Here is a 13645-nt window from a genome sequence, read left to right on the forward strand (position 1 = left end):
GAAAATGCGTCTCGAAGAGTACTGTGGATATTAAGTGTTTTGCCAGCAAGGATGCATGTGCCATGGCAAGATATGAACCCCAAACCCTCTGATTGAAAGGCCATTGCAAGGCCAGCAAGACCAAGAAACTCTGAAGACTGATAAGGAAGACTATTACAGTGTGCAGTGAGGTGGCATCAGTGATGGATTTTAACCAGCTTGGTGTATCAAGCTGCAATTCAGTTTGTCAGCGTTCTTGGACCTTATCTCACACTTTTCGTTTTCTTTTCTTTTCTTTTTGTCAGCATGCAGGATTGTGTGTGTGCAAAAGAAATGTATACTGAAATTTATATACAAAAAGTTGTTGGTGCGGTATGTTTTGGAAGGTAGATTGGAGGTGAAGGAAAAAGTATAATGGTAATTTCTTGCATTACTTCCAACTTTATTAAAGGTTTTAGGCTTTAAGGCAGTGGTTCTTAAAGAGAGAAGAGTGTATATGAAAGAGAGAGAAATGGGAGGAGGGGGAGAGATTTAATGTACATTAATCAATCAGCAGATAAAAGTCTTGTAGTTAAAATGTCAGCGATTGACTTCATGCTAATGAAGCGGTATTGTCATCCACTACAATTCATTGTGCAGGAAGGGATTAGATTTGAGTGGGAAATCTAATAACTCCCCAATTATGAGATTTAGAGAGATTATAAATCACCTCTGTGGCCCTGGGAATACTGGATGAATAGGAGAGGTCACTAAAGGTGCAGTTAGGCGATGAATGTGTTCAGCATGTATGGCATAGTCCCTTTGTAAACCATTATTACACAGGTACAATTGTACTCCCCACTTTTAGCTGTAGATTCAGCATTTCAGGCTATTGCTTGCAAAGTTATCTTACATACTTCTTTGTAGTTTTAGAGATGACTATGTCTATCATATGTGACCTGCCACAACAAAAGGATCCAAAAGTCACTGACAGCTGAGCCAAGAAAATCAAGTTTGAAGTCAGATCTTCAAAATTGGTCAAAATGATAAAATTTTTGTTTTTGGCATAATTTTGTAGTCTTATATTTTGTCTATCATCTGCCGAAATTTCGAAGCTAAATGACCAAAGGAAAGGCAAGAATTTGTGTTTTTCTGGGCTATGATTTTCAGACTTTCAACGGAACAGAAACATGTCCCAAGATTTGGATTTAGCGGCACAGATAGACTCCGCCCCTAGCAACGACGGAGCGATCTTCTTGGTTAGTGCGTGGCATCCTAGTTACTGATTGGTCATGGGTAGACTGTTGGCACTAAGCTTAAATAAACATTGCAGGGGTTGCTAGAATCATTCCTTGTATTGTCAAACAGTGAAAACTGTTTTGCCTCCTCTTGATCACGATTGCATCGGAAAGAAAACTTTGAAGGCGGTTTTCTCAAAATACTGATTTCTTGGACCACTCAACATAATCTCATAAAATCATTGATGTCTCCGCAACCAAGTACTTTTCTGAGTTGTGTTATATATGAATTTAAAGCAGAAGAGTAAGGGAATAATGTCATGTCATTTTTAGAATCAACCTCCCTCGACTTTCAGATCCTTTTGTTGTAGCGGTTTACATATTTGATCTTCCACTTTCTCTCTCCATCTCTATCTCTTTCTCTTTATCTCTCGTTCATTCACTCTCTGCTGCACAGTTGACTTACGCGGTATATCATTTAAAATGAGGTTGTTATGACTAGGTGCAGGACAATGCCATTGTGTAGATAGATTCTGATGCAGTAAAATAGGTTTACAAAGGGACTGTCCCTCTGTAAACCACAGTACTCCATTGCTATCATTTTAATCACTGGTTGCTATGACTACATACAATGCAAATTCATAGCAATGTTTTATGAGGGGCACATTGTTCATTGAAGTACCTGGGCCCTGGTTTATGAAGAGTTATGATTTATGATATATTTCATTTCTATTATAAGTCTATGGCAGCCTGTGTGGCAAGGAAATTTATAATTGATTGTATCTTTTGATAAAACGGGGCCCTGGTAGGGAAGATGTAATTTTGTTGGTAGCATCAGATTACAACTAGGTTCAAATTGCAGGAAATATTACTTATGTGTTGTCTTAAGTATTTTGATTTCTTAAAGATATCAATTAGTGTTAGAGATGTAGTTGTTCATCAAAAACCCAGTGCAGCATGATGTAAACCCTATGAAATAGATCTGATGGTGATGGAATGATGCTTTAAGAATACAGAGAAAATGAGGAAAAATTCAGTTATTTCTGAAGCTGTTCAGGTTGATTGAAGAGAGGCACATCCTTGTGTGATGAGTATAGGCATCAAAGGATGCAGAATAGTTTGACATGTAACCCTTTAGCCCCCAAACCCCCAGCGGTTGCCCCTTGTAAAAATCATTGAACTGCCCATAGCAGTCACTGCATGTGTGTGCGTGTGTGATTCTGCATGTGATGTGATGAGAAAATGTGTGTGTATGTCTATGTGTATATGTGTTGTTGTTGTTGCTGCTGCTGTTGTTGTTGTTGTTGCTGCTGCTGCTGTTGTTGTTGTTGTTGTTGTTGTTGTCGTTGTTGTTGTTGAGTTTTTTTTGTGTGTGTTTTTGATTGGATCATATCATCTCTGCATCTGGTGCTCTGCAATTTACTTGTAATCGCCATAGATACATGATTAGATTGTCTAGACCCATTCACAGTGTGGTGAAATTTAGCGTCCCCTTTACCGGGTACATCAGACGTTGATATTACAAGGAACCTCCATGATAATATTCTGAAAGGTTAAAGGGCTTTCAAAGAAGCAACAAATACAGCCAAAGGTTATCTTATTAGTTTGATCTCATCTTGAGTTGTATGTGGGGTTAATTCTGTAATGTACTCTTGGTTACTCAAATATATGAAAGTACCCAGTGTATATAGTATATCTTTAAAGAGATATTTATGTTTAAGCAGCGAGTTTGCTGCAGTTTTGTGGGGTAGTGGTTATGTTGTTTTCTTCGTGATCTTACTCAGAATTGTATTCTATTGTATTCAAAGGTCAATGGAATGTCCATCGAAAGAGCAACTCATGATGAAGCAGTAAGTATGATTAGTATGTTGGTGATAGTTTGAAACACGCTGCACAAGTGCTCGCTGCATATAAGTAGAGAGGTGTAATAATGTATGTGTGGGTAGAGAAAGAAATACCAGGATAAAACTTTATTATCTTGTCATTTGCAAGAGAAAATTTTACACTGCTTCAAAAAAAAAAACATAATTAGGATTGTGATGATTCCTTTATGTGAAGATGATTATAAACCCTGGACATATTCATGATCTCTCTGTAGTGTATGTAGACACCAAGTTAGGTATAATATGTATGGTGTATTTCTAAAATAAATGAGTTAGTATACTAAAGTTTAAGCAATCAATTTGTTAAAGCAGTTTTGATGATTACTAATTGAGATTGAGATTTGGCATCCTGAGTGGTAGCAGGTTTAACTGTGCACCACATATTCTTTCTCGGGTATGTATGTGGCCCTGAAAAGGGCCTACCCGCTCCCAACATTTCGGCAAGCATGTTCAAAATCTTGCCAAACTTGAAAATGGCAAGAACATATTTGCCGAGGCGTCAGGAGTGGGTAGGCCCTTTTAAGGGCCACATGCATATCCAAGAAAGAATTGCCTTCTGCCACTCAACATTCTCCTGCCACGGAAACCTTCAAAGATTTCATCATTGGGCATCCTAGGGCTGTGATCAAATGAAATCATGAAAAAAAATCAAGCAACATTGTCATGTGCTGCTCAATTTGCCTACACCTCATGCGTCAAATAGCTCGTGTCTGTGCATGTTTCCAACCATGCACTTTTATTCTTTTCTAGAAGATATGGTTGATAATGAAAAGTTAGTTTATTATGAAGGACTGCATCTCAAGTAGAGATTCTAATCTTGCTTCCCACAGGTGCAAAAACCTTTGCTTTGAGTGAAGAGGATGCTTTTTTTGTTTCCCTCACCCCAGGTAATAGCTCTCAAGAATGCCGGCAACGAGGTTGAGCTTACCGTGAGACACTTCCGGGCAGCCACGCCCTACCTCAAACAAGCAGGTGGGTATATGTACCTGGTGACATTGCTCCTTCTCTCTCACCCACAGAAATTTGTCATCTTCAGACTTGTTGGAGGTGTGCAGACTACCTTTGGTATTTAAAGATTGTATGTCCCCTTTGCAAACATCAAGAAATTATGCATGGTTGAAGAATTATGTCTCCCAACATAGTGTATGGAATTTCACAGTAATACACCTCGGAGTTTTTTGTGTGAGTGTTTTTAAAGAAACAGAAAAACTAATCCCATGTCACTCAATAATTCAGTCCCCTTTTGTGCCTAGAATAACCGTTGAAATTTTGTTAAGGGTCCAAAAAAAATCACTGGAAATCTTTGATATTATTTCCCCTCCATCTTTAGAAGAAGTTTCCAGTTGAAGAGTTTGTTCGCAAAAACTGATAAATCTATATTTGCCAAATGGAGATATTTGCGATTAAAGGTCAAGAAAAATAGAGAGAATAATAAGAAAATTTTTGCTTCTTTTGACCATAACTTCAAAAATGTACCTTTATATGTAGTGACCAATATATCATTTAAAAGGTATTATTTTGTACTTTATGACAGAGTCCGTTCTTCAAAATCTTAAAAAATGGACTTATCGGTTTTTGCAAACAAACTCTTCAGTTTTATCATTCTGAGGAAAGGTCTCAATTACCTACCTCTACGGTATACCACTTTATGAAAGGAATCTATTTTTCAGGGTTTCAAAAGGAACACACAAGCTTTAAGAGACCTTAATTGTTTGTTTGTTGTTGTTGTTTTTCTGCAATCGCCAGAGCGGCTAGATGGATACATTGGGTGAGATGAGATGGTAGTTTTGGTTGTCATTTTGTGATATGAAATAGAAGTAGATAGAAGACCTCTCACCTTTGCAGAAGATAGATATTAGATATTTCTTGTTAACCCTAAAAAGACTGGGGGGGGGCCTAAAAGGCCCCCCCCTCGACATTTCGCGCGATTACTCTGCAACACGCAATGCTCTTGCCGCGATGCTCTATGACTTTTTTCTTTCGAGTTTCCCGCACATTTTGACACCAAATTTGTGACGCCCGGGGGTACGGTTTTGAAGTTGCATAACTTTTTGTACATGCACGCGAGGCCGAAAATGGCTCAAAAATGTGATTTTGTGTACAAAGTCAATGCAAATTGAGTTTTTTCACATGGTTCATATAAATATGCTTATTTTTAATCTCAATGGCTAAAATTAATTTGTTTTAGGAGTATAATGCTTCAAAAAGTGCCTGCCACAAATTTTGTTTAAAAAAAAACCAAAAACAAAAGGTTGAAAAAACAAAGAAATACATAAGAAATTCATAAAACAATAAAATAAATAAGAAATTAATTATGATACCGAATTTTTTTTCAAGCGCATTTGCTAAGAATGCCACAAAGAATAATTAGACCAAAAATGAGCACTTTTGGAGCTTTATTTACTGATTTAGATCAAAAAGTCTGATTTCTCGCATAAATTAGCGTAATTAATCAAAATAAAATAAAAGAAGACTATTTTTGGAAAATTTGAATATACGATCTTGTAGATTACATCGCACACTACCATTGTGCAAATTTCCGCGGCGATCGCGCAATCCGCGGCCGAGATCTTAAGGGGGGGCCCTTTAGGCCCCCCCAGTCTTTTGAGCTACCAAAATAGCCCAGTCTTTTTAGGGTTAAACAACGCAGAATTGACAATGAAGAGCATCATATCCTCAGAATGCATTCAAACAATTTGTAAGTTTGTACAAACATTTGAGGACACCTAAAGGTAAAATACATTAAATCCAAAGAAAGAGATAGAGGTAAAAATTGTTTGACCCAAAGAGGGACTTCATTTAACCCCCCCCCCCCCCCCCCCCAAAAAAAAAAAAAAAAAAAAAAATGATTGAATATTTTTACCTTTTAAATAATGAGCCAAAGATTAACTAATCTTTCTTCTGAGTTGTAGTCAAGCTGAAGAGTTTGTACATAAAAATCAGTGCAAGGATACCTAAAGATGGTTAAATTGTAAGGCTACCAGAATACGTAAAACCATGGTAACATGGCTGAAGGTAGATTCCTCATGATGTGACTCTGTGTCTTATTGCACTCCAGCTAAACTAGCAGACAGGGGAAGAACACCAGACAACAACAACACAGCACCCACAGAAAACAGTCTGACCAATGGTGGAGACACTTGGCAGGTATGCTATATCTCTCCTACATTGTATCTCTCACTTTTTCTCTTTTAGTCTCTCACTGTGTTGAAACTGTATCTATTTGTGTGTGTATCTATCTATCTATCTATCTATCTATCTATCTATCTATCTATCTATATCCATCTATCTGCATCTTGTAACTGTCTATCTACTAGTATCCATCCATCTATCTATCCATCTATCTATATACATGTATCTATCCATCCATCTATATAATCTATCTATCCTTCCATCTATTTATCTATCAATCTATCTATTTATTTATCTATCTATATATCTATCTATATATCTATCTAATTTCTATCTACATTCTAGCTATCCAGAGTATATGTATGTATATCTATTTATCTTTTTATTCCTTTATGTATTCACGCATGTATGTATGTATTGATCTGTTTGTGTATTTGTTATCTATCTCTCTATATGTCCATCTACATGTGCTTTATATCTGTCTGTTCTTCTCTACATGTATCTACATAACTTCCTGTCCATGTATGGTATATCTCCTTATATCTACCTGTTTATCTACCTTATCTGTCCATCTTAATCAGTCTTCAATGTTTGTTTATGTGTGTAAAAATCTTTTGACTTTTTGTCGAATGTGACGTTGACGTGGTTAGACAATTTTATAGTATCATATATTTGCCCTTACACAAGATATGACTGACAACAAGGTTCTCTCAAATTCCATTGAGACAGTGGTTTTCTCTGCCTCTGCAGATGTTGAAGAATGTAAGGTGATGTCTGCATCATGAACATAATACCTTGCCAAAGGTATTACGCGCTGTATAAGAATGGTGATAATAATAATAATAATGATAATAACTAGAAAAGCACTCTGAGAGCGCAGACCTCCGCCAAGCATGAAGTTTATTTCCACCACTACACTGATCTTGTTCTTCCATAGAGATATCATACGTACACACAACATCGGTGCTAAAAGTCGCCAGATTTCCAAGTATAGAAGCCTTTGTTACGTCATAAGCCTTCAGCTGCACGGCGTGCAGCAGAAACTAGAGCACGCACTTTAGTGCAAGCAGGCAAACCTCAAATACACGCAGCCTGAACTCCCAAGTTCATTGACCCTACCTGCCAAAACATCAAAAATCCTTCATAAATTCCCCCCAAATTCTCGGATCATTACCAAAAGTTAATCGTTTGTTACTTGTGTCATTCTCAACCTTTCCTGCAAGTTTCATCCCAATCCGTTAACTACTTTTTGAGTTATTTTGCACACGGACAAACTAACTAACTAACGAACGAACGAACGAACACACAAACCAACGGTAACAAAAACATAACCTCCTCCCTTGGCGGAGGTAATAATGATATTCATACAAGCAAAGGAAAATACCGGCAGATAGGATGACAGGTTTCTGTTGGAAAAAAAAAAGTGAATAAACAGCACACCATGCACAAATCAAATCTGGAGGAAATATGTGTCAATGTCAGGCATGGTACTAGTAGTGGTGTGAATGAAATTTTGCAGTGTACATGAATTCAGGCTTCTTTCAGATTTTGAATGTCTTTTCCTTGTTACTGTTTCCATGCAGACAAGAAATGCTTCCTCCACGACAGCGACCGTCCACAGCCCGGCCCAGTCACCCTCACCCCAGCCTAAGACCCAGACCAGATGGGTGGACATGCTCTCCATACCACTACTCATGGCCCGGGTCACCAGGTACGCAAGTGGGACCGACAAAATCAGGTGAGTCGATCTATTCTGTTCTTACGATCGCACATCCAAGTATTTAGCGGCAGCTGGAGTGAAAACGTGCAAACCCACGATCAGTGCATGATCTGCAAATCTTTGAGACGAAATTATCTACTTTTCTTCATAATTGGTTTTGAAATTTCACAAAACTGTCAGATTTGGTACAGCTTAACACTTCTGATAGCCACAAGAAATGTTATTGATAAATTACATAAAGGAATGGCAGATCGAGGATTTTGAACGCCTATGCTGTGTCATCTTGATTCATACACTGCATCCACAGCATTCACGCCAACGCACACTCCAGCTTGACATCAAATTATGCTGTACAGCTGTTTGTTTGCACTCTAGCTACACTGGAAGGGATGTATACCAGATCATGAGAATATGTAGACTATGGTGGCTTTGAAACAATAACATAAATATTACTTCTCTCCTCAAGGGTTCTAGTTGTGTTTGTATGGGTTTGTATGTGTGTGTTTTCAACCGATTCCCATAAAACTTGGCTAAGATGTGTGCCTTGGGTTGTAGATGTGCAAGACATATTTTTTGACAGTACCCAAAAGTACGTTGCCATGGTAACGGCATATTATGGGCAAAAATGGGTACAAATCTTGCGTCGCGAACTCCTCCCACAGTTTTTGATCAATTTTTATGAAATTAGGTACAGATGTTCATCTGAATATGTTAATGTGCAAGACACATCTTTCCGCAGTGGCAAAAAGTGCGTTGCCATGGTAACGGCATGTTATTGGTAAAATATAGGGCAAAATGCTTCATGGCAAAACTGCTTCATCAGTGTTCTTCCAATTCTCATGGAATTCATATTGAATGTTTGTCTTAGGATATAGGTCAGCATGACACATTTCTTGACAGTGACAAAAAGTATGTTGCCATGGTAACAGCTCACATATTATGAGCCAAAATGATGGAAAATTTTGTGTTGCAAAGTACTTCCTCAGTTTTTGCCCAATTTCCATGAAACTTGGTACAGATGTGTGCCTTTTGGTTGTAGATGTGCAAGACGCATTTTTCGACAGTACCCGAAAGTACGTTGCCATGGTAACGACATATTAATGGCAGAAGATCAAGGAAAGATCTTGCGGATTTAACTACTTCCTCAGTTTTTTGACCAAAGCTTATGAAATGTTGTTTTGACCAAAGCTTATGAAATGTTGTTTTGACCAAAGCTTATGAAATGTTGTTTGGCGGGGGTATAACCAGTCGCTGTAGCGACATTTCTAGTTATTATTATTATCATCATTATTATCATTATTATTATTATTATTATTATTATTGCTGTTATCATCATCCATCAGTGAGGTGACAAGATCTTTGTATCTCAAATTTATGTGAAAATCACTTTTTTGATCAATTATCATATAATCAGTTAAGTGACATTCTGTCCAAATCCTAGCTGTCTTATCCCCAAAATGAAGCCAACACAGCATGTCAAAGGAAAAGGTGATCCCATTTGTTATAGTGCTTTGGCTGCTGTGTTTTTTTGCTTTCCTGAACATTTGACATTTTTGGAAATACGAGGTTTTTGTCACCCCAGCAGCAATATGTCATAAGCATTTCAAACTTACCCTATGTAAAGATATCTTCTGACACTGTAAATCTACCCTGCAGGCCGAACACCTTTGAGGTGATAGGAGTGGATGGGGTGTCCTCCGGCAGCCTTCTCTGTCAGAGTTCCACCGAGCTGATGGACTGGCTTAAAGTCATCAACTCGGGTGTGGCGACGCTCAATGCTCAGTCGGTAAGCAGTATGACACCCACACTATGGCTCATTCATCCCCATCCCTTCATACAACCTGTAAACCCTATAGAGTACAAAAGTGTGATGTCATAGCCATTTATTGCCATGGAAACTGGTTCTAACCAACCTCACCTGGCTTGAGTGTTTATGTGCACACCTGGTTCCAACCCAAGTACGAACAAAAGACTGTGACATCATCACTTTTAGACACTATACAACAAACACCCCAAACTTTATTTTGGTGATATTTTGGTCCTTCACACAAAGAATTAAACACTCATGAACTCCACTAGCTCTACTTTCCCCTCATTAGTCAAAGAGCCTCTTTGTAGACTTTAAGGAAGGGCATGTTTATGCTTGAAACCTCCTGTTGGTATTTCAAAGACTACTTTGGTCAATACTTTGTGTATGAAGGTTTTACATACTTTTAACAAGGTATGGTAATTTATCACAGTTAAAGCTTACCTGATTCTTACATTCCTGACCTGATAGCAGCTAATGCAGGCAAAGTAAAATTGAGAACAGAGTTGACTGAAGTAGTAAAACTACAACAGTTATTTGAATGTATAATTTCGTGAGAGTGATAAGAGATTATAGAGAACACTTTATTTATGGGAACACAGCATCAAAGCTGCTCATAAATCTTTTGTACTGCACAAGATAATTCACCATATTACTTCTTTTGGTTTCTTTTTGTTTTTTGTTTTTGCTTTCCTATGAACATAGTCCATAGAAATGTTGTATAAATTATCAACATCTATACTAAAGTGTAGAGTTCCTCTTGATTTTTATTTCTTTTGTGTTGCAGATGAAGCTGTCCAATGACCTGTTATCTCCCGCTGACCAGGTAGGTGGAAATCAAGTAAAAAAGTTTTAATGAACAAAATCATGCATATTGCGCTGGGAATGAAATGAAATGAAACAATTAGCAAGAGAGTCTATGATATTGTTGCATATTTTGATCTTCCAAGACTTAATTTCACTCAAATCTCAATTTCTTTCTGGGATAAGTGTCTCCATCTCTGCTGAATGCACATCACTTTACCCATTCCATACGGGAACCTAGTGGCCCGTGTATTAAGTCTATGGGAATTTCACAATTCAGTAAGGAACTGGTTAAAAAAGGGATAGTATAGTACAACCTAATTTTGGCTGATGGGGGATTCAGATTTTAACTTTTTGTGAGAAAATTAGAAACCACTGATATGAAGCATTAAAGAGCGTACAATTTAAAAAGGAATTGAAAGCGTATTTGATGAAATTCGGTTTTGAAGTGGCCTGAGATATCCAAAAACAAAGTAAAACAAAGTGGAAGAAAAGGAGGGACCAAAACAATTCCACCTTTTTAAAGGGAAAGACAAATACTTTTTATGGCAGTTCATATCTTAGAATGTGTGACTCCGCCTTTAATGTGCGTTGGCCAACATGCCATTGATGAAGTTGACATGAAACCATGTTGATTATGCTGGAGAAGTAGGTGCCTGTAGTTGGTTGTTTATGTTATGTAAACCATGCACAATGTGGAGATGTGTCCACAGCCAGTAGCTGTCTGAGATGGACTCTCCACCCACTACACACAGATCCGCTAGGACAGACTACAAATTCCAAAATTGTTGCATGACCACAAAAGGATATTAGTGAACAGAATCGGCAAGTCCAGACATGCCACATGAACCAAGAGAATAAGTTTGATGCTTGATTTATTACATTTATCCCTCCAGCAGTGAAATCAAAGATACGTTCAGACTAAACCTGTGTATGCAATCTTTTTTATTTCCCTTTGGTCCAACCCATTGCAGATCATGCACTTTGGCTGGGTGGAGGAGAGGTTAGCCAGCAACTCGCATCACAACGTGTGGAAGCCTAAATTCCTAGCAATAAGAGGAGCAGATATCATCATATTTGATTCTCCTCCTGTGAGTTCTCTTGCTTTCTCTGGATTGATGATACACTATAATATTTTACAGGTTTATTATTCTCACAAATTTTGTGAGTTTGGTGCCAATTGCGAATGTAAGATTACACGTAAATGTTAAATCTAATGCTAACATCATAGTACACGGTACATGAACAAAGTGTGTGATAATGCGCTACTGCACCATCACAAATTTAACCACTCGCAATGATGGTAAGTCCAGAAATGATTAGACTCGCTAAATGTATGGCATATACAGTGTTACAAGTCTTTTGTCTACAATCCATATGGCAGGGCAGGTGTGATTGTACACACCAAATACATTACTTCCAGATGGATGTATTTCCACTAATTTTGCAAGTTGATGGACATTGGCAAAAATTAACAATATACACATGTACAAAGATACTGCTGTCCTGTAACATATATGATATTTGAATCATATCCATAACAGGGAAGATGCTAATTTTGCTTTTTGGGAAGGGATGATACTTATGTCTTGATTTTCTGATGGAGGTCCCAAAGTTTGAATCCCATCAAGTGCTTACATCCTTGGACAAGATGGGACTTACACTCATGATGTCCCTCTCAACCGAGGTGTTAAAATGGGTACCTGGCAATGCTAGGGGAATAATAAAGGCAGGGCCTTCTGGTAGATCAGGTGCTAACACTGAAGAGGCTGCCCTTGGAACACAGGACCTTAGAATTTGTATGATTGCTTTGGTGCTCCATGGCCAGCTTGATCGCCAGCCACACTGTCATGCAAGTCTACATTTGCAAACTATCCTAATGAAATGTGTGACATGTACAGTACTACTTGTGATTGTTACTTTGGTGTGTTGATAATTTGCAAAAATTTTCATGCCGCAAAAGTTTTAGATTTTACAGTAATTTAGTTGAATTTCAAATAACTCAAACACTATAATGTACCTTGTAACCTTTCAAATATACAGGAATTCCAAAGTCTACAAAACTTCTTGTTTACGAAGGACTTTGGAGAAACAATGCTGAAATACAGTATTCAAGGGCTCTTCAGAATTTAGACTGTCGAATTGCTTAGACTTTCAAATCACATCTATGCCTCTCACTAACAGGTAAATACAAGAGACTGGTCTCGCTGCGAAAGAAGCTATAAGCTCTATGAAGTGGTATCAAGAATATTCAAGGTGAGATAAACTGAAAGCAGTTGGACATGTAACGCCGGCATTGAGATCATGTTACGCGAGAAATTCAATTATCAGACACGTAAACAGTGAAACTAAAGCCATGTTGTGCAAGCAATTTCCGCAGCCAAATTCCTACATCAGGGCGCTCGAAAACTGGGAAGTCTTTTAAGATGATACAAATGCATTTAGAAGAATAAATCTAAATCTTGGCCACCAATTAGTAATTGTAGAACAACTTGAAAAGAAACAGATGCAAATTCCAGATGACTGAACAGAATTTGGCAAAACAGGACGAACTGCAAACATTCACAGATGCAACAGAATGATGACCTGTGCTAATCACCAACTTTATTCAAACATTTGGAGAGAGAAAATTCTGTTTTTCTCCCATGTGTTTTGGCAACGACCTCAGAAAGGTACCATAGTGCTCACTTGTTTATCTTGTATCAGTTGAGTTGAGTTCAGCTCAGTGACATGTATTTCCAGCAATGTGCATACAGTCAAATTTCATAAAGGCATGATTACTTTTGGTTTTATTGATTAAAATCAATTAATACATATTTTCATGCTTGCAACAACATCACTTGAAAGAATATTTACACAAAAAATTGCTTGTTTGGAGCTTTATTTAGTGATCTATAGCAAAAAATCTGATGTCACACATACATTATGCATAAATTAGCATAATTTAGCATAAATGATAACATTTTGAAAAAACAACGTTACGGTTCAAATTCATGAAATTCTTCCGTCAAGCGGTTTTTACCTCGATGTAGGGCAATGTGTCAATCAGTTGCATCGTCGCGATCGAAAGATCGATGATAAATGAATGTTATCTCTTTAATAC

At 37.7% G+C, this 13645-nt stretch overlaps 1 protein-coding gene across 1 annotated transcript in view; it reads left to right on the plus strand.

The window, feature by feature from the left end:
- Nucleotides 1–13645, plus strand: part of LOC139714554 (gamma-2-syntrophin-like) — a 52304-nt gene that overhangs the window by 30208 nt on the left and 8451 nt on the right. Inside the window, exons 7-14 of the mRNA XM_071626251.1 lie at nt 3005–3046; nt 3967–4051; nt 6138–6226; nt 7795–7949; nt 9588–9717; nt 10526–10564; nt 11517–11633; nt 12727–12798. Coding sequence (XP_071482352.1) covers nt 3005–3046; nt 3967–4051; nt 6138–6226; nt 7795–7949; nt 9588–9717; nt 10526–10564; nt 11517–11633; nt 12727–12798 — 729 coding nt within the window. The remainder of the gene's footprint in view (nt 1–3004; nt 3047–3966; nt 4052–6137; nt 6227–7794; nt 7950–9587; nt 9718–10525; nt 10565–11516; nt 11634–12726; nt 12799–13645) is intronic.

The sequence above is a fragment of the Diadema antillarum genome, unplaced genomic scaffold, assembly GCF_040938485.1.
Source record: "Diadema antillarum isolate AM-2024a unplaced genomic scaffold, OU_Dant_1.0 scf00000045, whole genome shotgun sequence".
Classification (NCBI taxonomy): domain Eukaryota; kingdom Metazoa; phylum Echinodermata; class Echinoidea; order Diadematoida; family Diadematidae; genus Diadema; species Diadema antillarum.